Here is a 27,891-nt window from a genome sequence, read left to right as displayed (position 1 = left end):
TCATACAAGTACAATGTAGCCTATTCCTAGTTGCATGTAGCAGCCGCCTCTGTGGTGTGGGGGTAGCTGCTGCTGTCCAGGTGATTACATGACATGACACGTGTCACGTGGCGCTCTGCAGCCAATCAGCGGGCTCCCAGCATTATTTACCCTAGCAGCAAGAAAGACTCGGGCTCCCACAGCAGTGGATAACCCGTTCCCGCCATCAGCGACTCCTGGACTTTTGTTTTCCTACGTGTAGACGACAATTGACCCTCGTTACAGAAATGAGTGTGCGGACTCCACGTCTAACAGTACGTCTTCATTTCGTACGTGCCAGCTACAACATGGCCTCTTTCTCAATACATACACATCACGTACATGCGCAGACGGAGCCAAAACATAAACAAAAAAACCCTCCTTCACTGTCCGCAGGAAGATGAGCCAATGCGCAGGCCGCTCTCTGTGTGCACAGGCCCCGTACACGCCCTATTTTCCTTCGCGCATGCGCACAGCTCATGACGTCGCCATCCTTTTACGCCGCGCCCCCTGCTGTTGCACCGGTTACGTATGCCGCCCTTCCAACTTAGAACGCATGCGCATTTCGAAGACGTCACTGTATCCATCCAAAACTATACCCCGCCTCTTCGTAGCGATTCGAGGCTGCTCGTTCTTTATTTGTCCGCGCAGGCGCGTTGCTGGTGACGTAGACGTCTGCTGTCTTTCCCAGCTTACAGCGCCAACAGCGCATGCGCACACGCCGTGACGTCCCAGAGTCTATCCCTTCTGCCCTATCTTTGCCGTGTAGCGGCTCAGCTCTTACCACCTCCCCTCCTCCTCCTCTTCTTTCTGTCTGTTCGACGCATGCGCAAAGGACAGTCTCCCGCGCAGTCACTTTGCGCCAAGTGCGCGGCCGCTGCTGGGGGAGGGGAGACGCACGTAAGCAAGCGCGGAAGGAGTGGAGCGCAAGAGCGAGACGGTGCACCGAATACTGGCCGCCCTTCCCCCTTCTCTGTGAAAAGACGGGGCCAACATGGCCGGAGCCCTGATGCTTCCTGCAGACCGCAGCCATCGCAGGAGGAGGGACCGGCGAGCAGTCGGCTAGGCCCTGGATAGGCCCCGCCATATCCCCGGAGCAGGGAGCGCCCTCCCTCCTTGGACTGTTTCATCTGAGCGGATAACTGGTAGGAGAGCCCCGAGGCTGCGGCCCTCCCTCGTCCTCCGTTACTTCAGGCTGTGATCCCCGGGGGCGGCCGCGGTGTCCTCTCCTCACAGGCGCCTGTTGTGCAGGCCGCAAGCCGGACTGTGCTGTGCATCCTCCAGCGACACCCACATGGAGGCCAAGACCATTGTGTACGACCTGGACACGTCCGGGGGGCTGATGGAGGTAAGCACGGAGCAGCTGGGCCCGCCATGTCACCGCCAGTGCCCCCGCCGCCTCTGACCTCTACCCATGTATCTGGAGGGCTAGTGCTCACTGTTATCAGCCACCTCTGCCGGCTGGGGACTGTCACTGTCCTTAGTAAGATGTCATGTCGCACCTCCAGGTACATTTACATGTGAATAGGGCTCACACCTTGTGAGTGACAATGTAAGTGAAGCCTCCACGGCAGGCAGTTACATCAGTCTTTTATTCCAAGTTACTGGTGACCCCTGAGTGCAGGCATATCCCCCCTTAGTATGTGTCCACAAGCTGCAGATTCCTTTGTAGGAACTCCACCAGACGCTGAAAAGCCCCCGCATACATTCCACATGTGAACATACACGTAGTATATATTCTTATTACATAGTAGATGTGAGTGGACCTAGTCTAAGGCTACATGCACCAGGGTGTGTTCACGGGTGACGTCTTTTTGGGGCGCAATGTTACACGTTACCATGCATTTAGCCGATTTGAAAGTGTTTTTCTTCATTGCTGAAGTGTAAACAGCTGTGTTAACATTTAGATAGGACAGCTGTTTACACTTCAGCAATGAAGAAAAACGCCTTCAAATCGGCGAAACGCATGGTAACTCTAAATACACTTCCTGACGGTTGTTTTTGTTTACATGTTCATTTTAAATGGACTCCATGGACATGAATGTGTCCAAGGGGAACCTTTAGAGAACTCGTAGCAGGTCTGATGTCCTATAGAAGCGGATAATAATGGTAAAAATAAAGCTTTATTTATATGGAGGTCATATACACATAAAACTTAAGACATTAGTCATAACAAAATCATATGACACGATTGGAAAGAGGATCCTGCTCGCCAGAGCTCACAATCTGTAAGATGAGACTCGGGTGTCACTCGTGTGCACTTTAGATTTGCAGATCACTTGCTAGGTAACGCAATCATGTGACCCTTCAAAGGGTTGGGACAGCTAGTGACATCATTGGCCAGTCTTCCAAGCTTTCTGAATGACCAGTTCTGTGGGGTCCTTTACAATTTTGGGTGAGAGAAACATAGAACTTCTCAATATGTCCATTACTACTATTATTGCCATAGATAAGCTGATGGTAATTTTCCTCTGATGGTTGCCTGACTGAGCCATGCATGTTTGTGCATGGGGCATTCGGGATACCTAAAGTATATGGCGTGTAGGGTTGCACAGGCTAGCATTAAGGTCATTTCACTTAGCTACAGGTCCATTCATTCTACTCACTTTAATCAGCCTGCATTAATCCCTCTAATGTTCTATACAGGCAGTTTTATCTTCTTAGTAGTTTTATTATAGCTTTATAGGTATTAATTATATCATATTATAACAATTCATCCCTTAAATTGCAAATTATACTATACCAAACTGTATGTGCTAGCCTTTCCCTTGTTTGAGTAGTTCTCCAAACAACCATTCTGTGGTTCCAACAATAAAGCTTTATTATTAGTTATGGCATTGAAGTTCACATTCTGTTATATCTGTCACATCTGTAGTGCTTAATCTTTTAGGGATGTTTGAAATAGACCTAAACAGGGTATCTCATTGTTGGTTGGTTCTGTTATCCATAATGGTAATCCAGCTTCATATAGTGTCATCATATTCTGCAGCACTTTACAGATAATGCGGTACTAGTACAAACAAAATAAAACCTTGCAGATCAGTTACTTGACAGATGAAACAGTAGGAATGAGAGCCCTGCTGGCAAGAGCTTACAATCCATGAGGAGGGGCGGCACAGGAGGTGACCAGTGCTTGTACAATAAGCGCAAGGGCTTACGATCTATCAAAAAAAAAATTATAAAGATGCTGCTTTTTCGGATCAATTTATAACTTTCCCACTGGGGCCTGATACCTCTGATTCCTGATACATGTATACGATTATTAGCTTGCTGGCAGGGTATGTATAGTCACTAACACTCTTCACTTTCTCCTGTACCTTTATTAGCAAATCCAAGCTCTCCTGGCACCACCCAAGAGTGAAGAAGGGGAGAAGAAAAGCAGGAGACCAGAAAAAGAGCCCAGGAGAAGTGGAAGGGCCACCAACCATGACAGCTGTGATAGCTGCAAGGAAGGAGGGGACCTCCTGTGCTGTGACCACTGTCCAGCCGCTTTCCACCTTCAGTGCTGGTAAGAGGCAGTCATCTCCCCCTCCCTCCACCTTATATTGTTTGTGAGCGGCTATAGGGTGTTCCTGGTCACATGGTTTCTCCTCTGCTTCTGTATCGGCGGTGGTTCTAGTCCTGTAGTATTTCCTGCTCTTTGTGCTATTGACAGGCTGTATAGAAATTCTCACATTGTGTTGCTGTAGTATTTCACAGCTGCTATTTTATCGACTATGTGTAGTGTATATTTAAGTGATGGGATTATATTGCTTTTGCCTTTGTTTTTTCCAATGTTGCCTGTTTATGTACAAATACCATGCAGTGCTTTGCCTCAAGCCTCCCCTAGGTGGCGCTAGGTGCTGTTCGTCAGTCAGTCAGGCTAGGCCAGTTCTCTTCTGTCTCCTGTTCTGTGTGGTTCTGTATCGCTGTAGGACATTAGTGCTTCCCTTTGTGGATGCTTATGACAGTTCTGTGGATTCTGTATGCCCCAGTGCAGTCTTGTAGCAGGACATTAGTGTATCGCTATACTTTTGTGGATGCTTCTGACAGTGCTGGGTAATTCTCTTGCTGCATTCATTCTTGCTGATGTTCTCTTTTCTGCCTTGTATAAGTGAAAGTTTCCCAGCCCAATGTTATTAGCTGGTGACACACCACACTTCTAGTTACCCTGGGAGAAAATATAATTAGGCCTGTACAAATCTCCTGGTAAAACGAGTGCTGGGAAGGATGCCAGCTTTGTTGTTCAAGGACAGCCTCTATTGTATATGGATGGCCACTCGTACACTTGGTGAATGCTACCCAGACCCCTGTTCTTGCAGGGTTGGAGTGAACGCTGTCTTGTGTAGGAGCGATGTGAGCTCTGTATAAGTCAGTGCAGTGACACAGACAGGAAGGAACTTGTACGTGTTTACATAACATGACATGGGGCGCGCTGTGTCATCTGGGAAGCTGCTTTGTTTTATCTTCCTGTGCTGTAGATGGATGAATACAGTGTTGTGTAATTGTGTGAATTCCCTCAAAACACACAACCTACACTGCTCAAACTGGAATAATTATCTAATGTGAGAGCTTAGAACTTTATATGGCTTTATTCACACCTGGTATATGATATATGCTACTTTTATAGTCAAGTTGTCTTTGACCTTGCTGTTTTTGGTGCACCAACATACCATGGAGGGAACATAGAGCCTACATGCTCCTTTTAGGGGCAAACATATGCCGAATGTATGTCTTTATGAACTGTGTTAGACAGATTCACCTCTATGCATTCTCTTACCCTATAAAGGGTAGCCCACCATGCTATATAAAGGAGAATTCCCCAGGCCCCTCCCCCTCAGTTTGTCATAGATGGGGCATGTCTGACTGCTGTTACAGAACTTATTTTTAGACTACGTACACACAAATGTGAGCTGTTCTCAGGCCTCAAACAACAGAGCTGTGGTCAGTGTTTGCTGTCCTTGTCATCAATGTGTAATCCTTTTCTGAGCTGTATGTCCATATAGCGGTCCTACTTGTGTCACCCCTTACGTGATCCACTAATACAGATGACATCCATGTGGCATCTGTATTTTTCTAGGTTCCCATAGACTTTCCTGACGGGAAGCACCGTCAGGAAAAGGACCTGCACTGATTTATCTACAGCCTCCACATGTATCTCTGAAAACCATGTTCATGTGCATTTATAACTTTTCTTTCTGGATGGTGTCTGGCTTTGTGACTGTAAATTGGGAAACTTGCCACATGTGTTGTAGTGCTCCAGCTTTACTCCATATCCAGGAGCCTAATATACTTTACGTCCGTATTATAAAATAGAACCAAAATCTGCCATCAAACATTGTAAACCAGGGATCTTTACTCATAGACCCAGGCACCATGACATTGATAATCTTCTTATATTTATCTGTGGCCTAACACTCCCTTCTGCACCTGCTCAGGAAATCCATCCACCCCCTCCCTCACTCCGCTTACACAGGAAGTTTCAGGAGATAGTATGGGGAAGTGCTCCTTGCACAGTGTAACAGCCTGTGAATCTGTAGCATAATTTTAAGTTAATTTTAGGAGGGAGGCCATGGGTATGCAACAGTGGCTTGCCGCTGTCATAGTGCCTAGAACTTTGTGTTCCAAAGACCAGGTTCTAAACAGCCACATCTTTTTTATTGTACTTGAATGGGACCTGTTCTGTTCACACAATATATGAAGAAGTGTCAGTTTTTTTCGGGAGGCAATGTTCTGGATTTGCTAGTGTTTTATGGCATGTAATACCTGGCCCACAGAGGATTGCTTAGACTATAGCTAGCGGAAGGTCTGCAGATTTTCCACCTCTCCAGTGTAAATAGAAATGTTTTCGTTGACTCATTGCAAACAGCCCTGAACAATGGTCAGCAGTGGTAACACCCAGTTTATTAGAAAGTGGCAGAAATTTTCAAGTTACAAATATTAAATTGGGTCTGACTGTAATTTGCTGACCTAGCCTTATATTTTGTAAGGCGACTGCTCCTGCCAGAACCATCCATGTTCAGTACATAGACAGACATGACTTGATATGGGTTTCCAGGAATTTTATGACATATAATATATACTTAGGTCTTCATTATTCAATCATTAATTAATTGATTAATCCTGCAGCCCAAAGATACAGGATTCCATTTAGTATTCCTGATACTTCTTGGTAACACATTGAGGCCAATCTTCTATTGTGTTGTATGCTTGATACTTAGACTGGTGATTTGGGATGGGGCAAGGAAGTCTAATCCAGGAGCAAGTCACCCAGAGATCTGTAAAGCACTTCTACATGGATGTTGAAATGCATCGTAGTTATTCATGAGGGTCATACCTATTGCTTAGTAATGCAGGGGCCAGACTGTGTAACACTTCTCCAGGACTTCCTCAGAGGAAGGTGGTGGCTCTGCACCAAGGATTGCAGACACATCTGTGCTTAAGGATATCAGAACATTTGTTTCCTCAGAGATAAGGGGATAGACATGTCCTGTGTGTGGATATCGTTCTCATAGGATTTGTTTGGCCCCAAGGTAAATTTATAAATATGGGGAGTCTTAAAACTTAGAAAATCTTCCTTCAAAATCAACTATGTTAACCCAAGGACACTTACTAATAGATCCAGATATTGGGACTGTGGTAATCTTCTTGCCTCCTTCCTTCTAAAATCAACTTTTTTTTAAAATTATTCTAAGTGAGCGTGATGGGCTCTGGGTGTTGTTTCCAGAGACCACTCGGTGCTGCAGGTTCACAGGATCTCTGCACTTTCTGCTGCTGATAGATTACACAGCGGGTTGAATCAGACATTTTCTACTCATTGTAACAGTCTGTGAACCTAGAGAGCCAGTGGTAACACCCCCAGAGCCGGTCTGGCTCATGGGCATAATTTTAAGTTGACTTTAGAAGGAATATCATGGACAACAGAAGATTGCCACAGTCACTCTGTTTGGATCAGTGTGTCCCTGGTTTATCATGATGGATTTTGATAGATTTCCTTTAAAAGGTTTCTGCATTTAGCTGTGGAATCACTGCATTGAAAACCCCATGAAATGTTACATGCAATATATAGCATTTTTTTTTTTTTACTACTGGTTAGTGTCAAATCTGCTGTGTATATACAGCAGAATATTTGTGTGCTGCAGATGGTGAAATACGCAGGTTGTGTGAAAGATTACTACACCTTAGTAGTAATCTTTAACACCATCATATTCTGTAGCGCTTTACAAATCATAGGGAACACATAGAAATAACATAAGTAATAGGTCATTTAATAATTTTATAATCTCAGTGCTACTGTAGTTTCTGCCCATCAGAATCTGGTCTATTTCCACTTCTATTTGGCTGTTGAGCGCTGTAGACCCCTTCATTAACGGGTGCTGTACTGTACAATTTGTAGTTGCTGTACCTAAATTCTCAAGGTCTCATTCACTTCAATTGGTTCCGTGCTGCAGTACCAGGCACAGCCATTGGGGGATGTATAGAGCTTTGTCTGGTAAACAATGAAGGGGATGCAGCTCTTGCTTGTGTTATAGCTGATCCTTGGGATCGCTATTGGTGTCTCTGAAAACCTTGGGAATGTATCAGAAATTCATCTTTTTTTTAATAAGGGTTAAGTGTAATCCTAGGAGTTGAACTCCTGGTACCTACAGTGGTTACATGCCACCCCTTGGTGCATATAGTAGACTACTGTATCTGGCAGCCTTATTGAAAGATATGTAGATGGAGCCCCTGCAGTGCAGACCCCACAAATCGCATCGTTTTTTCCCTCAAGATGAGCTTTAATATGTGGTCACGTTGCTTTAAGGGTAGGTTTACACAAAGCAGACCTTTTGCAGAATACCCTACAAAAGGCATACTGTATGCTATGTGACTGAATGTGTATGTTTTACTAGTCTTGTATGTTTTCTGTATGGCTAGAAATATGTTTAATTTTTTTAAACTTTTGCTAAAGAAACAATCCACTCGGCTGAATAAGCTTATATGTCCTCAATGGAGAGATTGTCAGGCGTCTTCATGTTAACCTCTAGTTTGCCCAAACCTTCTTTCTTTTGTACTTCTCATCGAGAGTCTGGATGTTTCCATTTACATATCATATTATTTGATCAAGTCTATAAACCATTAGATTGTCTTTTGATCAGCTTATATGTTTGGACAAGTTTGGAGAGAATCCCCTTGATCTTACAATGCTTTATAGGGGCTTTACTCTAATTAAATGCTTCTGGAGTGTTCCTTTTTATGAAGGGTTTTTAGGGTCTTCCTAACAAGACCTATACTTCCAAGAGAAGACCTCTGGCAAGGTCATCAGTGACTCTGGGCACCCTCATAGATCAGCTGGCTGACCATGGTAGCACAGCTCCATATACTGTACAGTCACATGGTACTGTAGTGCTCTTTTCACTTAGAATAGCACTTGACCTCTACTCTTCGCTAACAATGGGATGTAATTTATATAAAGGACCTGGAATTTCCCTTTCCCTGGTACCAGCTTCTACACCACCCAACAAACAGCAATTTTCTTCTTTGTTTAGTCCTAATAATTATATATAAATTGTTCCCTGTCCCCATGGGGCTCACAATCTAAACCACCTAACGGCATGTTTTGGAGTGTGGGAGGAAACCAGAGGACCAGGAGGAAACCCACGCAAACATGGAGAGAACATACAAACTCTTTGCAGATGTTGATCTGGGTGGGATTCGAACCTAGGTCCCCAGCGCTGCAGAAGTGCTACCCACTCAGCCACCGTGCCACCCACTTTTTGCCTTCACCATAAGAATACTAAAGGAGGGGAACGATTCACCGAGAACCATGCTTGATATTCTACTAAAGATGAGAATTTCTGCTTTCAGATTCCACCAGGATTGTGGTTCTGGGAGATACAGAACCGGATATAGTTAGACATTGTAATCTTTACCCACAGTTCCTTTTCTCAGCTATGACCTTTTAGCACACAGAACCACAATCCCTATGTTATCTTTTCAACTACACCAAAAGCATGATTTTAGGTGCCTAGAGAGCCCAAGATGAGCCGTGCCTAATGTAACTTAGCTCATTTGCATTTACTTTCATGTCCAATCTGAGGGTGCTGTTAGTTTAGTGTAAGAGCTTGTGACAGGTTCCCTTGAAATATATTTGGAAATTCTTTAATGCCTCAATAACTTTAATCGACTTTAACAGAAAGTAACCCAAATAGGTACAGGGAGACTGTTTTTAGGCACATTTATTACGTGGATCTTGGGAATTGTAGAGCCCTGTTCTGTGTTGCCCCTATGTGAAATTTTTTCTTGCTCAATGGCTTGTAGATAGTGGATCAATTATGTCATTCTGCCCAGCCAAGTCTTCAAAGGGCACATGGCAAACACTGACTCCTCTTTTCATGTTTTGGGTTTTTCTAAAAGGCGCATTGAGAAGTAGCCCCATGTTCCCCTGCGCTCAGCAGAGCTTGAAGCATTTGTATGAAAGTGTTAATGCAGTTTCCTTGTCTACAAACCACAGGGAGTGGACTCGGCAGACAAACGCATTCCTCGGGGATACAATGCTTATATAATGGAGGTTTATGGGAGACCAGATACTTCCTGTCCTTAGGGCAACTGTGTTACCATAGGTGCAGGCTCTGGGGCTATGGATTTGGGCTTTAATATGAATTCTTTAAGTCTTGGATTAATTTGTGACATCATATTTTTACGGTACTGGTTGTTTAGGAATAAATGTATGGAATGTGTACATAAGATATTGAGAGATTCTTCTTGTTGGAGAAGTGGAATAGGAAAATGTAATGAAAATGACGGTCTGATATGTAATACATATGGTAAATGTTGTGATGTAAAGCCAAGGATAATGGACACTCCCTGTCTTCTAGAATAAAGACTATATTGAGAGCTGCAAATCTGACAACATTGTAAACAACCTGTCACTCACATCACTGGCCCTTTGTTTAGATTGTTGTCAGATTTCCATTCAACTATGAGCACAGCCAGAAGACTTCATATAAGAGTGTTTTGTTCTGATAAAGTAGAAGTCTGCGGTCAGATCTGATAAGTATACAGCTACCCATACATATAACTTAGATGTTTCTGACCAATTTGTTATAAGTTCTATGAAAAAGATCATCCACTATGGCAGACTCGGTCTTGCGGGTTGGAAATTTTCATCCAAGGTCTAATGACCCGGTCACATGGTTATTTCATTACTGGAGGTGATCATACAAAGGATCTGATGAGTATAAATGATCCGCGTTGGAGCTTGATCCGTACGTTCTGCAGGGGTTATCTCAGCAAGTGGAGCATTGGCCTCTATACATTTACAAAAGCTAGGACAGAGGAATTTTGCACTTGTAATACTCCCCCCTGTGGCAGCTTTTATGTATCACGGCAACCATGGGAGATATTTGTGAGCTGGTAATATTTTCCGAATTGTGGTTTCTAAGAAACCTGCAGAAGATTAACTGTGGAAAAAATGTCAGCCTTTATTATGGCTCTGCAGCCAGTTGTTTTAATCCAAAGCACTTAAGCATTGGTGGGGAGAGCAACTTTGTTGATCTTTCCAGGGGTCTACAACTTTTATAAATTTTTGTCTATGATGTCATTCCTCATCTTAAAGGGTGGTTCCCATAAAAGCCACTAATTTGAGGGAATTGTTACTGGTCCCTGAGATGTAAACCATAGAATTTTTACTTGTGCTACATTTTACTTTCAGTGAAACCTCTTTGAGATGGCCTCGCATATTGAATTAAAAATTATTATTTCTAGACTGATATTCTTAAAGAATATGGCCTGAATCTGTGTCTCCATGTTGGCCTTGTCAACTCAAAGCAAAAAAAACTCTGCAGAGAGGACCCCCTGCTGTGCTATACCATGTTGTGGTGGCCAACTTAGTCATTGATATGCTGTACAAGACAGCAAGTTCCTTACAGGGTTTCTGAAGATCATACATCATAGTCCGTGCAATCTGAAGAGTCCTGGAGATGCGCCATGATTTTGGGGTGTACCAAGCAGTGCTGTGCCCCCTGTTTGTTTAGAGGCAGGTGCTGCTGGGTGGGTGTGTGTCCCTGCCTCTGTAAACAGCACTGGACCAATGGAGAAGGTGGGTTTTTTTTCTTTAAATATAACAGGACAACCCTTTTATCCGTCCTATTCATTGTGCGGGAGTAGCGGATTTCCCCAAGCAGTGTACTCTGAAATTTCTGGCCCCTTCATACTGTCAAATAGAACAGCTTCCTCTCCAAACATTATTGAGAACAAAAACCCCATTCTCTGGATTGCTGGGGGTCCTGTTCTTGTGATCAGTGGGGGATCCCAGCAGTCAGACCCTCACAAATCAGCATGTTTATTCCCTATCTCATGGATAAGATATAACTTGCTTACTTGGTACAACCCGTTTTAAGTTCCCCCAATTCTGAGGTTCAGCATATTTTGATGAATGTGTCATATTTGTACAACTCCGGAACCATAGAGGTTTTATAGGGAGTAGCTTCAGTTTATGCCAAATAAATTTTATATAGTCTCCCTTTGTCTGATTGGGTGGTGTGTAATAGTGGTTTTCTGCTGTGGGTGATGAGAACTCCTGGCTATCTCCCTTCTTTTAAAGTTTTTGTTATGCGCCTTAGTTTTTGCTCAGCCTAACCTAATTTTTTTACATTGAAAAGAAAAGTTGACCTGTGACAGTGTGCAGGGCACTTGCCTTGGCATAGGTGCTGTGTTTTCTACAGGCCGATGATGGATATGTAGCTCTCTGCTGCAGGATTCTTGTCTCTAGGAATGGAGATTGGTATGCCGGCCCTGTGTCTCTAGACATGTTCCAGGCTTCGGCGTTGTATGCTTTCCTTTGTTTCCAGTTCCTCATCGTCATTGCACCCTTCTCGACTGGGAAATGCTCCTCCTACCAAAAGACATTTTAGGAAGTTGATGCTCATTGAAGAGGGTAAAGTTTCCCCTTGTACATTCCTTGTGATGTGAGTCCATTGCCATCTATGGGGGATATATATATATATCTGTCTGAACTAAGAAAGGGGGGTGTCTCTGAATTTCTGCAGAATGTGCAAAGTTACTTTCTCTGGCTTTTCTCTGTGACGTGACCGGAAGTAAAGTGTGGAATGTATCATGGTCTGTATTTATCCTATATGTAAACTTCAAAGAAATCTGCTCTTATGATAAACCGGGGACATTTACTCAGACACCTAAAATCAACTTTTACAATTATGTTAATCAGCCAGAAATGCTTTGGTGGACATTGCCAGAGCCCCGCAGTGGGGTAGTTGGCGTCTCCCCACCCCACTGCTACCTCAGAACTTACCCCACCCTCTGCCTGATGTAATCTCATTGCAGTAGAGGAAGTTTCAGCACACAGTTTTGGGAAGGGGGGGTAGCTGTGTAACAGCCTCTGAAGCTACAGCACGGAGGGGTTCTGGTAACGCCCTCTCTATTCATGGTCATCAACCATGTCCTTCTGCTAATTTTAGAAGGAAGGAGGCCATGGATAACAAAAAGAAGAACATTACCGCAGTCACATTGCCTGGATCTATGAGTAAGTGTCCCTGGTTTATCATTATGGGTTTTGTTGGTTTATTTTCTCTAAAGGAAATGTATCCGTTATCAAAAATCTGCGTCTTGTGCCCACTCATGTTGTGGTGTTTTTTTTCTTGGCTTTATATATAACACCTATACATAGATACAATCCTAGTCTGTGTAATAAGAGTATCTGTGCAGATGGGCAGTATATGAGGCTTCCTGGAAGGTTTTTGCAGATTTGTGTGAAAATTGCAACTGAACTTGGTTTTGGTTTGAAGTTCTGTCATGATTACAGAATAATTGTTTTGAAATGTTTCATGTTCAGACTTGATATATAGACACGAGTAGTGGCCGGTGACCATATCCGTTTGCCACCATTACCATTATTATTTTTTTCAATGGAAGTTAATTTAATAATAATCAATGACCAAAATATTTAACGGGAGCAGCAAATTTGTTTCCCCGGCAAGTAGGATTTGTTTATCCACAACTTTGGATGTACGATGCTAGGGAAGAATAACGGATCGGTCCATCCGTCAGTGAGCTCTGGCCAGATTTCACAGATCGCCAACACTGCAGAGGACAGGACTCAGAGCATCATAAAGATATGATAATTCCTTTATTTACATAGCACATACAGATTACACAGCGCTGCACAGAGCTTGCCAAATAAGTCCCTGTCCCCATAGGGTTCACACTGTAATCATCCTACCAGTATGTTTTGGAGTGTGGGAGGAAACGCTCGCAAACACGGAGAGAACATACAAAGTCTTTGCAGATGTTGACCTGGATGGAGTCCCTACTTCCCAGTACCTAACTAATCCCAGCGCCGAACAGCGTGAAGCAGGAACGCCTTCACACATCATATTATGCTGGGAGTCCCATGCGCTATATTTCAGACTGACCTCAGTTGAATATGAATTGAATATTGGATACCGCTGTGGGGCTGACCAATGTGCACCTGTTTGACTTGATCAGAGCAGTTTTCCCTAACTTTTGCTGTAGTTTTATTATTTTGTTCTGTGCACATTTTAACCTGTTGGATCTTAATTCATTTTTTTTTTCTCTCTTCTTTTTCAGCAATCCTCCCCTGAGTGAGGAAATGCTGCCCCCTGGAGAGTGGATGTGTCATCGCTGCACCATCCGGAGAAAGGTATTGTGTTAAGCCTTTATATAGCTTTGGCATGTAGCATGGGGGGGGGACTCGCATTGAGGTTTCCTTCCTAGTTTGCAGAGGCCTGGACAATGAAAGTTTCAGAAAGCGATGCACAGTTGTGAATCGTGGTGGGCATAAAGCCCGTATTCACCAGCACTGGCCCCATGCCCACGTTTCGTCTAACAAATGTCAGGCTGTTCTTCCCAGATTTCTTTAGATAAAACCCCTTTTTACGCTGAAATCCAATCTCATTGCAAAATCTAGGGATGTCTAGAACAAAATAATTCAATGTAGGAATAAAGTAACTAGCAAACTTTAAGATGAAAGCCCTATATCAGAAAAGCAGCATCCCATGGCTGACAATTTTGGACAATTTAATTACATGTTCTAGTCACTTTTTGAAGCATTTTCTTTTTGATCAGATGCATGCATGTTTCTACTATTATTGGCTCACAATCCAATGATGTCTCAGGACTGTATCATATGTAGAGCTACAGAAAGTATCCTCTTTGCCTGCCATGGATAGAGTGGCTATACTCCCCCCCCCCCCCCCCCCCCCCCCCCCATTCATTATTTGCTGGGAGACCATAAGCATACGGGCAGGGAGGCTGTATTTTCATCCTGTGACAGGATAGCTGGATTTCTATCTTGCAGAAACGTGAGCGTAAGAAGGAGCTTGGGCAAGTCAATGGCTTGTTTGACAGATATGGGAGAAGGACTGTGTCCCCCACTAGCGACGTGGATTTTTCAGAAAGAGCTGCTGGCAGCTTTCGAGCCCTCGCACAAGCCAGGATGTTAGAGAGGAGGGTAAGCCGCCCGGGCACTCCAACATCTAGTGCCAGCACTGAAACGCCCAACTCTGAGCAAAATGACATGGATGAGGACATGATAGATGTGGATGAAGAACCTTCTGTGGATTCGGAGTCAAGTCATTCTCAACTCAAGAAACCATTTCAGTTACTTATTGCCGCAGCCATGGAACGCAACCCGACTCAATTTCAGCTGCCTAATGAACTGACCTGCACCACAGCACTTCCAGGTCAGAGCGGATTGTCATTTGTATGTAGTATGTGTCCTGTGTGTTTATGGGTAACCTATTTCTTGATTTTCGTCTTGCAGTGACGTTTGTTTCGTCTTTTGGAACTTTATTTGCTTAGCGTAAATATCATACTTCCCAAATATTCTGCAGGTACCAGCAAGCGTCGGCGAAAAGAAGAAATGACTGGGAAAAATGTTAAGAAAGCACAGCATGAGTTGGATCACAACGGCTTGGTGCCATTGCCGGTTAAGGTCTGCTTCACGTGTAACAGGTATGAATTGTACTTGGTCTCCTTAGAAACCACTTTGTTGCGTGCTGCATTGTGGGGGAGACATGGTCATTGTTCTGTGTACTTTCACACCTCACAGTTTTTACTATCGCTTTTGTTAGATGGAGAAGACCTCCATTCTACACCATGATATTTTCTCGTTTTAACCCCTTCCTGCCGCAGCCCTTTTTCGTTTCTGCATTTTCATTTTTCACTCCCCACATTCAAAAATCTAACTTTTTTTATTTTTCCATGTGCAGAGCTGTGTGATGGCTTATTTTCTGCGTAACAAATTACACTTCAAAATAGTGGTATTTAATATTCCATGCCGTGTACTGGGAAGCGGGAAAAAAATTCCAAATGCAGTGAAATTGGTTTAAAAAAACCGCATTTGTGCCGTATTCTTGTGGGCTTGGATTTTACCGATTTCACTGTACTCCCCAAATGACAGGTCAAGTACCATTTTCGACTTTGGGTGCGATTTTCGGTTACGGGGTTAAACGCAGTGAAAACCCGTTATCATATTTTGATCGGTCATTTTCGGATGCGGCGATTTCTAATGTGTTTATGATTTTTACTGTTTATTTATATCAGTTATAGGGAAGGGGGGTGATTTGAATTTTTAATTTTTTTTTTTACTTTTAGACTCCCTAGGGTACTTTAACCCAGTGTAAGATGTCAACTGCTTTAAATGGTCTGGACCTATAAAAATCAGCTATGGAAAGGGGGGGGGGGGGGAGAGGAGGTCTGCCCGATTACATTGCTTTTAACGTCGCGTTTGCAAAACGCATGCATTAACAGATTGTTATTCATGGATCTTGTAAGGGTTGTCTGGGACAGCCAAAAAAACAGATGTGGCCATGGTTAAAAATAAATAAATAAGCATGTACTCGCCTCTGTGGCGCAGGACATCTGGAGGGACGGCAGAGGAGAGTTCATGGTGTTTTTTTTTAAGCAGCCCCACCCCAGGCAACATAGATGTCTTTTATGTCTCTGACCACTCATTTAAGATCCATGCATTAACAATGCGTTAAAGAGGACCTGTCACCCATATAAATGGGTTACACTGCTAGCGTTTTCGGAAACCTCCTAGAACACTAGGAGACACTTCCACAATGTACAATAGAAACGCCGGACCGCGTTGTAATCATGTTCAAGGCAATGCTTCTCCCCCTCCATAAGACGGCGGTGACTGCCAAGCTTCATGGGGCATTCACCACCCCTAATCCTGCCCCCTCATGCATACATATACACGACGGCTTACAGTGTGCTCCGGCATTGCTATTGTACAGCGCAGCAGTTTCTGCTAGCGTTATCGAAGGTTTCCGCTACCGCTAGCAGTGTAACACTGCTGCATCTGTTGTAGCGCTAGGAGCTTCTTACTTTAGTAAGCAGATCCTAGTGCCTTTTATATGGATGACAGGTCCTCTTTAACACGTGTGATTAGTAAACAAGATTTTAGCAGCAATGTAATTGGGCAAATATCCACTTCTTGGTTGTTGTGATACGGTTAAAAATGCTTGTGTTAAGGCCATGTGGGCTTACTTGCGCTGTAACTGTACATCACTGAGCAGTCCTTTAAGCCTACTGGTCCTGGATTAATTCAATGACTGTGAAAGTGTAGATGGAGGGGATTAAAAATGGGTAAATACATTGTAATAAAGTCTAAATCTAATGTCTCACTCCCGCCCAAGACAGTAAGCAAATGGCCTATTATGGCCTGTATATTTACTGGACCCCATCAATTACATCCTAAGAAAAGACATGAGATTGTGAAACAGACCTGTAAACTGTAATTTGATTGTAGAATAAAATAAAGCCATTAGATTTACATTAGTCGTTCTTGCTGAAGTTGGATACTTAGAACAATCTTCACATCGGCATGTTCTGATTCTAGTGATATGTGTATACTTTAGTAGCTGCTGACTGATTTTCTCTGTTATGTGTAATTTACCTGGCAGGAGCTGTCGTGTGGCCCCTCTTATACAGTGTGATTACTGCCCCCTCTTGTTTCATATGGACTGCTTAGACCCTCCTCTCACTGCCATGCCAACCGGCCGCTGGATGTGTCCTAACCATATTGAGCACATTGTGGTGAGTCATTGCCAGCGTTGGGTCAGTCACTGATTTTTCCCACTTTAAAAAGAATTGCAGCACTTTTGTAGTATTTGCATGTGTTAACCCCTTGTGTGTTGGAAAGCAATTGATAATAACATATTACAACTTCTAAGCACTTAAAATTATAATGTAAGATCATTGTTTGTATTCCAGCTGAACCAGAAGAATATGACCCTGAGTAACCGCTGCCAGGTGTTTGACCGCTTCCAGGACAGCATTTCCCAACACGCGGTAAAGCTGGACTTTCTGAGCCGCATCCATAAAATACATCCCCCGAACCGCAGGCAGTTGCCATCCGCCAGGAAAAACACAGTCAAGGTGTGTACAGCTTTTCCAAAGCCAAAATATTTTGGTGCTGATGGGTGAGGAATTTTTCTATATTTCTCCATTCAGGGTCAGTTTTCTGTTAATGCAGACGCAGACCATTAAGCAGAGCTCATCTGGGTTTCGCCCAGCATATAGGGTACTACTCTTTGGGGGGAGAGTGATTTTGCACCAGATTTTCCTGATGGACAAATGTGTTCCAGTCCTAAGGCCAGTAGCTCCCGGTCAGGATTGGACCGACCAGCATGTTGGGGCCAGAATTAAAGGGCATCTACCACCAGAATGAAGGATTGTATGCAAATGAGATTAAGGGGCTCTGGCTCCATAGCTGTTAATGGGGCTCCAGGCTCGTTTGCATACAGTCTTTAATTCTGGTGGTAGATGTCCTTTAACTGCCTCATATATCATAATGATTTACAGAGTCCTGTCTCAGGGTTTGAGAGCTTTGAGCAGTTGCTGTCCACCTCATGAATCACTTTGATTTGAGCAGTGCATTATCAATAAAAATTATGTACTTTACTTACCAGGTTCCAGAGGCAATCAAGGCCCAGTATCAATCACCACCACAACTGCTGCCCCCTGCAGGGATACGTGACGGGGAGCTTATATGCAATGGTGTACCAGACGAATCACAAAAGCACCTACTGCACTCTGAGCACTTAGCTAACCAAACAGAGCAACAAGAGGTTAGTAGACTATCATTTTCCATGGCCGCTGTGTTCAGTCCCCTTTTTTTGTTTCTAATCCATGCTGACATACCAAAAAGGGGGTAAATGCCTTAGAGAACAGGTTTTCTACTAGTCAATACCTGGTTAATATAATGTACTTGGATGCCTCTTATATTTTGTGACATCTTGCAAATTTACATTTTTTTTTCTTTTTTTTTTTTTTTTTTAATGTGTATGTATTAGATGTGTTGTGGCTAGAGCCTATTGAGTCACAAATGCCCTCATCTTCCATTATACATGTAATCTTGTGCACCCCCACTAGATATCTGATGGGAGATGTATTCTTAGTTTTTAATCCAATTTTTTTACTTTTTTATTTTTGGGTTTTGTTTTGAATCTTTAGTGGCTTCGTAGTGTGGTTGCACTTCAGTGCAGCATATTGAAATACTTATCTGCTAAGCAGATGCCAACCTGGGGATCAGAGGACGCTGACTCTTTAGATGTGAAACCAGTCATATCGCCTGATGGTTCTGTATCCAACTCTCACCAGCGCACGGACGGCAAGCCTCAGTTTTCTCCATCCATAGGACTGTGTCCGAGCAGTCAGTCTACAACATTGGACGAAGATGCTACTTGCATTGTGAAACCGCATCTTTCAACCAGCGGTGGTACTTCCAATGGACCTGCTGTTGCGCAGTCCAAAACGAATGGGCCTCATACTTACAATATTAGCCCAGGCCCCACGGAACAGTTACATGACCATCAAAGACTGTCTGGCGCTAGTCCTGGCATTTCTGTACTTTCTCAGAGACAAACAAGACCACGGTCAGGTACACCTCCCACAACAATTGTTCTCCCAAACCATGTAGTGAAGACTGAAGGTGCGACAGGACTTGCACACTGCACCCAGAGGCTTCCAGGTCCTGCTATTACACCTCCGAAATCTTGCACCAGTCCAGAGCCTACTAGCACTTTGTCATGGAAACCTACCCAAACTCAACCTGCTCCTCCACTCGGACAACATGATTCCAGACCTGTTGGGTCACCACTGTCTGGCACCCGGGCACTTACACCTCCACAGGCAGCTGGGGGCGACCTCGCCTCTTCTGCCTCCGGTGCATCTAGGCTGTGTGTAGCCGCTCCACCCACAGGTGAGTCATTTTGTTGGTTGGTGTTTTGTAATTGTTTACGGAATTTTTTAACAACTTCAGAGACTTCATATTTTATAGTCTAGGGCCTCTTGTACAAGATCACTTATGGCAGCGGTGAGCTACCCGCAAAAGTGCCAGCTAGCTCACTGCAGCCATAGAGGTGCATTGCGCACCATGTGGTAAGTATATTGCCTCATCGTACTGTGACTTAGCCAGGCGGCCGCTCTGTATATCATAGTGCAAGGTCCTATTCGTGCCTAGGTTTGCCGCAGGGCCACCCGGTCTTCTCCAACTGGCTGTGTTTGTGGCCCACTTATTGTAATGGAAAATCAGAAATTGGGCCCCAGTCCCAGGTTGCTCTGCACATAGTAAATCTAATGGCATTACTTTGGACTGATGTGTTAACATGGGTGCGTCTGAGTGATAAAACGTGTTGGGATTGTCTGCCGTTACAGTGATGCATATCTTCTGTGTCATGTTGATGATTTAAGCCCACATCAGCCCTCTGTCATTGTTTGCCAACTTTTTGGCACCAGACTGATTTTGCGTTTGGAGGTTTTTGTCTATGGTTGTCAAACTCAGCAGCTCCTTACTGCGAACATAACAGTTTGGCGCTGCTGTCAGGAGGTTTCAAGGCTCCTTGCGTCATGTATAATAATGAACCTTGCCGTCAGTGTATGGTCTGTGAAATGTGGCCAACACGTGGTCCGTGTTCAGACTAAAGATTTCCAGATGTTTGAGCCCTAAATAGAACTCTTCATTCTGCATTTGTTGTGTAGTCAGAAAGGAATAATTGGCCATTAAATGGAGTTTTTCCAATAGTCACCTATTAGGTTAATCATTCCATATTTCATTTGTACTAAACACTGTACACTTATCCAGATGTATAAATGTGTGTGTGTGTGTATATCTGTCTATCTATCTCCATCCTTGTAAAAAAAATAATATCCAACACAATCTGTAAGTCCTGCTCTGTATATAGTGGTCGGCCATGTATTCAAGTTGATTGGTTCTGTTGATTCTGGAATCGGCTGATCTGGTGTTTGAGAAATGTTATGAAGCTAGTAAACCACTTTTAGATGATTCAGTCCTCCTCTGAAATCATTTTGATTTCAGCTTCTTAAACCGTAATAATGGTTTGTTTCCGTATAGTTATATCAGTTTTGTTCTAGTCTAAATAACAAAGGTCAGTGATAAAATGTTGTCTGGGCTTGTGATTCTTAGGGCTGTTATTGGTAAACATCTGATATCTTACAATATTTTACTGAATTGTCCTCATGACCTTTTATATATTCTCCTTGTACTGATGGAAATGTCTATCAGACGCCTCAAATCGTTATCTTATATATTTCAGGGGAGGTTAGTGGTATCCACCAAACTGCAGAAAACGCATCAAAATTAATCTGTGATTTATATTTTGGTGGACTTTTTGCATCTATAATGAGAATGTTATGTGTTTTTTGTTACAGATGGTAAAGTCCGACCCAGTACGTTAATAATCGATGGAGCCTCAACTGGATCTTCACAATGTACAGTAAACTCCTCAGCGATGACCGAGCTCACAAATTCTCTCCGATCCTTGATGGATGGAAACGGAGGTACGTGAATGTTTTCGACTTGATTTTTTTTTTTTTGTCATAACTTGGGGTTTTCATGTAACTGGCTTTAATGAAATTCCCATTTTGGAAATGTGTCATTGCAGAGATCCAGATAAACTTGCTGGATGAGAAGCTGGTAAAATTTTTGGCCATGCAGAGAATCCAGGAAATATTCTCTTCCAAAGACCATCCTGTAGCAAGTACCACCCGTCCTCCGCAGGCTCCTTCGCTCGGCCATCATGTTGAAGGTGGGTCTATGCTCTGTTTTGCTATGAGGATGTTATAAATATATGGAGACACTGTTGTCTCATGTAAAATGTCTCCTAAGTTATTGAGAAGTTATAAAGGTACCTATAAAAGTAGATCGGGTGGTAGGTGGATCTATAGGATGTGAGGATAGCCCTTTTAAGGGCTAATCCTCACGTCCCCGCAATTTTAAAAAAAACTTTTATCCCCTAATATGTAAATTTTGTAAAGAGGCTTCTGGGGCGTTCAGTAGCCGGAGCTGAGGCTACACGGCACAGCTACTCCACGCCCCAGCAGCTTCTTCAATCCTCCTACCCGCAATATTTGGCGCGCAGCTACATTCAGTCCACTGTGACCCTACCTACCAGCCACTAAAACTTGATCTGCCATACCACTACCATTTACTACACAGACCAACTCTGAATTACACAGTACGAGAATGGATACAGTAGATGGGTCCATGCATGAGCTGCTCATTCATTAATTGAGGGGCACGGGAACCCTGTTTTCATGATTTGGGTTTCCATTAGTTATTCTCTTAACAATCTTCATGAATGTTGGGATAATTCCTTTAAAGGCGTTTAAGTTCTCCCTATCCAAGGAAGAGGGGATAACAAGCTGATCGGTGTGGCTGCTGAGAACCGAAGAACAGGAGTCCCATTCTAACTAATGGATTGAGCTTGTGCACTGCCACTCCATTTAGTAATGGCTGCCTCAGGTGGCCACATAGACTGTGAGTGGAAGTGCTGGAGATACTTGAGCATTGTGTTTTGCAATTTTAGACACTCCTATATTATTGAATGGACGGAACATGTTTCCTGGCCCCACACCCATTAGTGAGGACAGGACCTAGTCTCCATATTGCTGGGGGTCTCAGCAGTCGGATCCTAACTGATCAACTTATTGTCCCCCTATTCTGTAGATAAGGGGTTACTTAATTGTTACAACCCCTTAAAGCTGTAGCGGTCAACAATCATGTGCATGCAGATTTTTGGTGAGAGAATGACCAGACTCTTGGACTAGAAGGATTTGTTTTCGTTCTACAGGCAATGAGCAGCAAACTGAGGTGTCTGGTATCCCCCCCTCCCCCTTTTTCCCCATTCTGAAAACATACTTATTTTGTGGAGGGGTGGGAGGGGCAATTACATTTGGCCAACAGCTGCCTAACGTGGTCAGCCAGCCTTAAATTAAAGGGCAGCTGCTTTGGACAAAGTGTAATGTCCTCTATAAGCAAACATCAAATTACAAGTCCCCCGAGTTCTAGAAGTATTTTTGTTTCTTGTGACAATATGGTAGGTAACTATTATTTTTATATGCTTTTCTTGATGCAGCCCAGAGGAGAGACGTGCAGGCCAGGGCTGTGTTTTACCCCCTTATGATGGGTTCTGGGTCTCCCGTCAACATGTGCTACCGGACTCTCTATATTGGCACAGGTTAGTTCTACCACATTCTCTAAAACTAAAAAATAAATGATATCATAAATGAGATTCAAAGAAATTTGTGACTGTAGTGTTCTCCCCGGTGATAAGCCAAACGGTGATGTCACATGTCTACAGGGCATACATTATGCTCGTGTTTCTACTTTTCTTGCAAAACGTTACCTGTTTATGGAGAGAATGTGTTCAAAGTGTGTAAGCGTTTTCAATCTTTGTCGCCAATGTCGTTGCAGGAGCAGACATGGATGTGTGCCTTACAAATTACGGGCATTGCAACTACGTTTCTGGCAAGCACGCTTGCATATTTTATGATGAGGTGGGTATGTATATCAGGCTGGTGAATGTTTTATCCAATAGTCATCTTGCTGCTGAGTTTTTACCAGCTTTCCGGCTCAGCCAAATATCTACACTTTTATATGCATAGGAGCTCAAGGTACAAGAACAGATATCGGACCTGCACAAAGTCATCCCCTTGATCATAGAATTGGCAGCACTTTGTGTAATAATGTGTGCAGGCAAACTGTACAGGTTACTGGTTGTTATTGGACATTTTTGTCCTCTGTGGTCATTGTTATTGTACTTTTGCACTCATCATAAAGATGTAAGTCTCCATAGGGGTAAATGAGGTTTGTCAAATTTAGTAGTGATTTCAAATTGTGATATAAAAAGGGCCTTAAAGTTCTCCACAGGGGCTTTTTTTTTTTTTTTGCCTGTACAACCTGAGCCTGCAGGGGCTTCGATGACAGTCGATGCAGTTTCACAGGCAATCCCCATACTATACTGTTCCAGTATATGTTGGGATTAGACCCCCTAGAGCAGTGATTGTGAACCTTTTGGAGACAGAGTGCCCAAACTACAACCAAAATCCACATATTTACCGTCAAGTGCCAACATGGCATTTTAAGCAGCAACTTATTGCTAACTGTTCTTCCACATCGTTCAATTGTATTTGCCCCCTGAGGCCACCAATATAGTTCAAAGAAGGAGGGCAAATTCAGACTCTCGTTGTAGCTTCTTTCCAGGGTCTCTCTGTAGAGCAAGAATGAAGGATCCAGCAGAATGAGCTCCAAAGATACTGCAGTTCTATCAACACCTTCTCCCTTTCCTAACAGCCAATGAATTGTCGCTTTAAAATCGTGCTGAGAGCAGCATCTCTTAAGTTGTCTGGGACTTAGTGGATTTGGTCCTATTTGGTGAACTCTGTCCTGGGGTGATGGTCTGGGTGCCCACAGAAATGGCTCAGAGTGCCACCTCTGGCACCCGTGCCATAGGTACGCCACCCCTGCCCTAGGGCAAATATACAGTAGAATATTTTCTAAATAAAAAATTTTAATCTCTCGCCGACATGAGGTAATGGTAAAACACATGACAGCTGGGCATGTAGGGAGAGGGCTCACTGGCTGAGCCCTCTCCATACAAAGTGGGTGTTTTCTGCAGATTGCAACAAACGCCAATCGGTAACACCGCGATCGGTGTAAGTACTGTGCGTTCTAGTAATCGGCTAGAGGCGTCTGTGCGCCAGATTAGCTTCATCGGGGAGCGGCCATCTGTCTCCATGGGTCTTTGTAATACCCAAGGCTGTATGATTTCTGGCTATTTGCTAGTGCCCTAAGTGGTCTGAAAAAGATTTAAAAAAATAAAAAACTAAATTCAAATCATCCCCCCTTTTTCTGGTATTGATATTAACATAAATTGTAAAGATCCTAAGCATGCTGGGTATCGCCACGTCCCAAAATATCCGATCTATAAAAAAAATGGTGCCAAAATGTCTGAAACGTCACTTTTTAGACCTTGCACAGCTGTGTACACCAAAGTATGAAAAACGTATTAGTGCCAGAAGATGGCGAAATGAGGACATTTTTTTTTTTTCCTGCTTCCCAGTACATGGCATGGAATATTAAATACCATCAATATGAAGTGCAATTTGTTATGCACAAAACAAGCCTTCACACAGCTCTTTACATAGAAAAATAAAAGTTATAGATTTTTAAATGTGGGGAGTGGAAAATAGAAACGGAAAATCAAAAAAGGGATGAGGTTTAATAGAAACATGAAAGTTCAAATTGTCCCACCTTCCTTAGACCCGATATAAAATGTAATTTATAAAATCATAAACATATTATATATAAAACGACTAATGCCTTAGCAGAAAAAAATCGGATTCGCCACTTTTTTCCCATTTGCAAACTCCCAAAAATTTTCATGAAGTGATCAACAGATCCTACAGTCTCAAAAATGGCAGCAATGGAAAAAGTTATTTCATTCCGCAAAAAAATAAAATCCGTGCACTGTAGAGTGAAAGTTATTGGCCTCAGAATTATGACCAGATGGAAACGCAAAAGTCTCGCTGCAGCAATATTAATGCTTATCTTCTGCCCTCTCTTCCCCATAGAACACAAAGCATTACGAGCTGCTGAACTACAGTGAACATGGGACGACTGTTGATAATGTTCTCTATTCCTGTGACTTCTCTGAGAAGATCCTCCCTACCCCTCCCAGCAGTATTGTTGCCAAAGTGCAGAACGTTATAAGTAAGTTGTGTCCCAAACCTCCATTGTTGTCCCGTATTTCATTCCGTCTTTGCTCAGTGTTTTAGGCTTTCATGATCAGGTGACGTTTCATACAGATTTCAGTCCAAAAAAATCTTTCACGCTAGAAGAATTGATCATTTGGTGGCTAGAACCGATGGTTAGCGTGTTATGTTATATTGTGGTTTTCCACATGTGTAATTACTATGTATTAGATGGTTGCTGAATGCTGTAATTTGGCAATAAAGTTTCAGACTTTTAAAGAGAACCTACCACCACGAATCTACCTATAAAGGTAGATCGGGTGGTAGGTGGATGTAAGGGACGTGAGGAGAGCTCTTTTTAGAGCTAATCCTCACGTCCCCGCTAACTTTTGGGAAACTTTGTTGACCGAATATGTAAATTTAGTTATGCGGCTACTGGGGCGTGGAGTAGCCAGTAGCCACATTACTCCTCCTACCCTGTGTGTGCGGCGTGCAGCTCCTCGAAGCTGCGCGCCCTCGTCCGACAAGCCGGCTACTGCGCATGCGCAGTAGCTCCGGCCTCGGAGCTGGGACTGCTCAGCCGGCGTTCTGCGCATGCCATCATGCCGCACACAACAGGGTAGGAGGAGTAATGTGGCTACTGGGGCGTGGAGTAGCAGTGCAGTGTAGCCTCGTGCCCGGCTACTCCACGCCCCAGTAGCCACATAACTAAATTTACAAATTCGGTCAATAAAGTTTCCCAAAAGTTAGCGGGGACGTGAGGATTAGCTCTAAAAAGAGCTCTCCTCACGTCCCTTACATCCACCTACCACCCGATCTACCTTTATAGGTAGATTCGTGGTGGTAGGTTCTCTTTTAATGGCTTTATTTATTGCCTATGGGGTTGGTGGAAGCAGCTGAATGTTGTGCTTGGCTGATAGATAAAAGGTTAAAGGGTTTGTCAAGGTATAACACGTTATCCGTTATCCACAGGATAGTACATAACTTGTTGATTAGTAGTGGTATATTGTAGAGCAGATGAATGGAGTGGCGGGTTGGACATGCACACTCGACTATCTTTTGTCAGCGCCTTAGAGATGAATGGAGCATCAGGCACATGTGTGACCAGCTACTCTATTTATTTTGGGGTACAATCCTCCATTCACATGTTCTGTGGGGGTCCTAGCAGTGATCAACAATTTGTTCCCTATTCTGTTGATGAGGAAATCTACTATTACAATCAAGCATGATAAATCAGGAACACTTTACTCCTAGATCTACGCACCAATCTTTGTTATCAATGGCCTCCTTCCTTCTAAAATCAACTTGTAAAATTATGTTCTCGAGCCGGGGATGTCACCAGAGCCTCCCTGTGCTGCAGGTTTACAGGTGGTGAATCTTCCGCTGCAGTGAGATTACATCATGAGATGAAGGGAGGATATGCTGAGCGAAAGCAGAGGGCTGAGACCGTGCAACAGCCTTTGGACCCCTGTGCTACAGCTTCACTCTGGTAGCATTATTTTAAAGGCTGGTTTTAGAAGGAAGGCGGCTATGGATAATGGATATAAATCTCCATGCCTGGATCTGGTTTATCATGCTTGATTTTGGATGGTTGATATCACTTAACTTTTACACACTATGGATTGAAAATTAGTCTTGGTTTATTTAATGAAAACTTCTTTCATTTCTAGAGCGGCGCAAGAGCCAAAATCCCGATCCAGAGCCTGTTAAGGAAGAGGCCATCATGAACTCTCATGCACAAGGTCCCCAAGTACAGCCGTGTAACTGCAAAGCCAGCAGCTCTAGTCTCATCGGAGGAAGTGGAGCTGGCTGGGAAGGCACCGCTCTCCTACACCACGGGAGCTACATTAAGTTGGGCTGCATTCAGTTTCTCTTCTCCATCACAGAATTTGCAACAATTCAGCCCAAGGGTGAGAGTGAGGCTTTAGCACAAGACCTTGACTTGGAGGATAAGATATCTCTGAAGTCGCCCCACCAGGTGCCCGTTTTACGATCCAACTCGGTTCCTTAGGAGCCAAACACTAGAACTCGTTACAAGACAGAACTCTTCCTGAAACTCCACCTACTTGTCAGAGCAAACGTGTCCAGTGGCCTTTGGGATTCCCCCAGTTTTGGCCAGAAAGAGTTTGCACATTTGCATGATATGAAGAAACTTCACCTTTATTTTATTTTCATTTTTTGTCCACCCTCCTCGGCTCATTTTAGGGGCATTTGCACATATATTTCTATCATACATTTCATATATTATAAATATATATAAATATCTATTTTTTTTTATTCAAAGAACTCAAACAGCCCTTCCTCCCCTGTAGCGAGTTTACCTGGACAAGAGTGCAACGTTTTGGAGACCAGAAAAACTGACTTTAGGATTTTTTCTTTTTTCTTCATGCCATTGTAAATTAATAAAGGACACAGCAGTATCTGTTTTTTGTGCCAGTGACAATTTTATATAGCATTTCAGGTTCCCATTACACAGGATTAGCTTAGTTCTGTTACATGTAAGTGCTTACAAGCAGCAGCCCCCTCCTCAGCCCGACCAACCTCGTCAAGGTCACAAGCGAGTGCAGCGTTCAGCATTTTGTACATATACCACATATGGCTTCCCTTTCACCCTGGATTTTTTTTAACCTCTATTTTTTTTTTAATGTATACAGTGCTGCGTGTGATAAGCCTTTTGGCCCGTCTGTTGTAACAAAGGTTTTTGTTGTATACTTGTTTGTCCCCTACCCCCTTTTTGTTTTATTTTTAATGTAATACTGCCACTTCTCTTTGAGGAGATTGGATGAGCTAGATTCAATGTAAATATAATTGTATCGTTTTAGATTTTACAAAACCTTTTTTCCTGTATTCTGTATATATAAAAAGTCAATTCTT

General features: G+C 43.3%; 1 protein-coding gene across 3 annotated transcripts; it reads left to right on the top strand.

The window, feature by feature from the left end:
* Nucleotides 1–147: 147 nt before the first annotated feature.
* Nucleotides 148–27,891, top strand: PHF12 (PHD finger protein 12). Of its 3 annotated transcripts, none has more exons than XM_072138285.1 (15): nucleotides 148–293; nucleotides 3,345–3,526; nucleotides 13,582–13,654; nucleotides 14,312–14,696; nucleotides 14,847–14,967; nucleotides 16,926–17,058; nucleotides 17,236–17,400; nucleotides 17,934–18,092; nucleotides 18,478–19,225; nucleotides 20,695–20,823; nucleotides 20,928–21,071; nucleotides 22,401–22,502; nucleotides 22,739–22,821; nucleotides 24,898–25,036; nucleotides 26,688–27,891. In XM_072138285.1, exons 1-15 carry the CDS (start codon nucleotides 267–269, stop codon nucleotides 27,026–27,028), a joined length of 2,931 nt encoding a protein of 976 aa, XP_071994386.1. In that variant the 5' UTR covers nucleotides 148–266; the 3' UTR covers nucleotides 27,029–27,891. The 3 variants fall into 3 exon arrangements, with proteins under 3 accessions (XP_071994386.1, XP_071994387.1, XP_071994385.1); XM_072138286.1 differs by lacking the exon at nucleotides 148–293 and adding an exon at nucleotides 350–1,366 and having other exon boundaries at nucleotides 18,538–19,225; XM_072138284.1 differs by lacking the exon at nucleotides 148–293 and adding an exon at nucleotides 351–1,366.

The sequence above is a fragment of the Engystomops pustulosus genome, chromosome 2 (genome assembly GCF_040894005.1).
Source record: "Engystomops pustulosus chromosome 2, aEngPut4.maternal, whole genome shotgun sequence".
Taxonomy (NCBI): Eukaryota; Metazoa; Chordata; class Amphibia; order Anura; family Leptodactylidae; genus Engystomops; species Engystomops pustulosus.
Note: the sequence above shows the minus strand (reverse complement) of the source record. Positions and strands in the feature narration are given on the sequence as shown.

Bases quoted from the DNA above. Each gene is read 5' to 3' on its own strand.
- PHF12 (XM_072138284.1), top strand. From the start codon at position 1,313: ATGGAGGCCAAGACCATTGTGTACGACCTGGACACGTCCGGGGGGCTG. The intron at 1,367-3,344 runs GTAAGCACGGAG...TACCTTTATTAG, and splicing joins CGTCCGGGGGGCTGATGGAG to CAAATCCAAGCTCTCCTGGC. The intron at 18,093-18,477 runs GTTAGTAGACTA...TTGAATCTTTAG, and splicing joins ACCAAACAGAGCAACAAGAG to TGGCTTCGTAGTGTGGTTGC.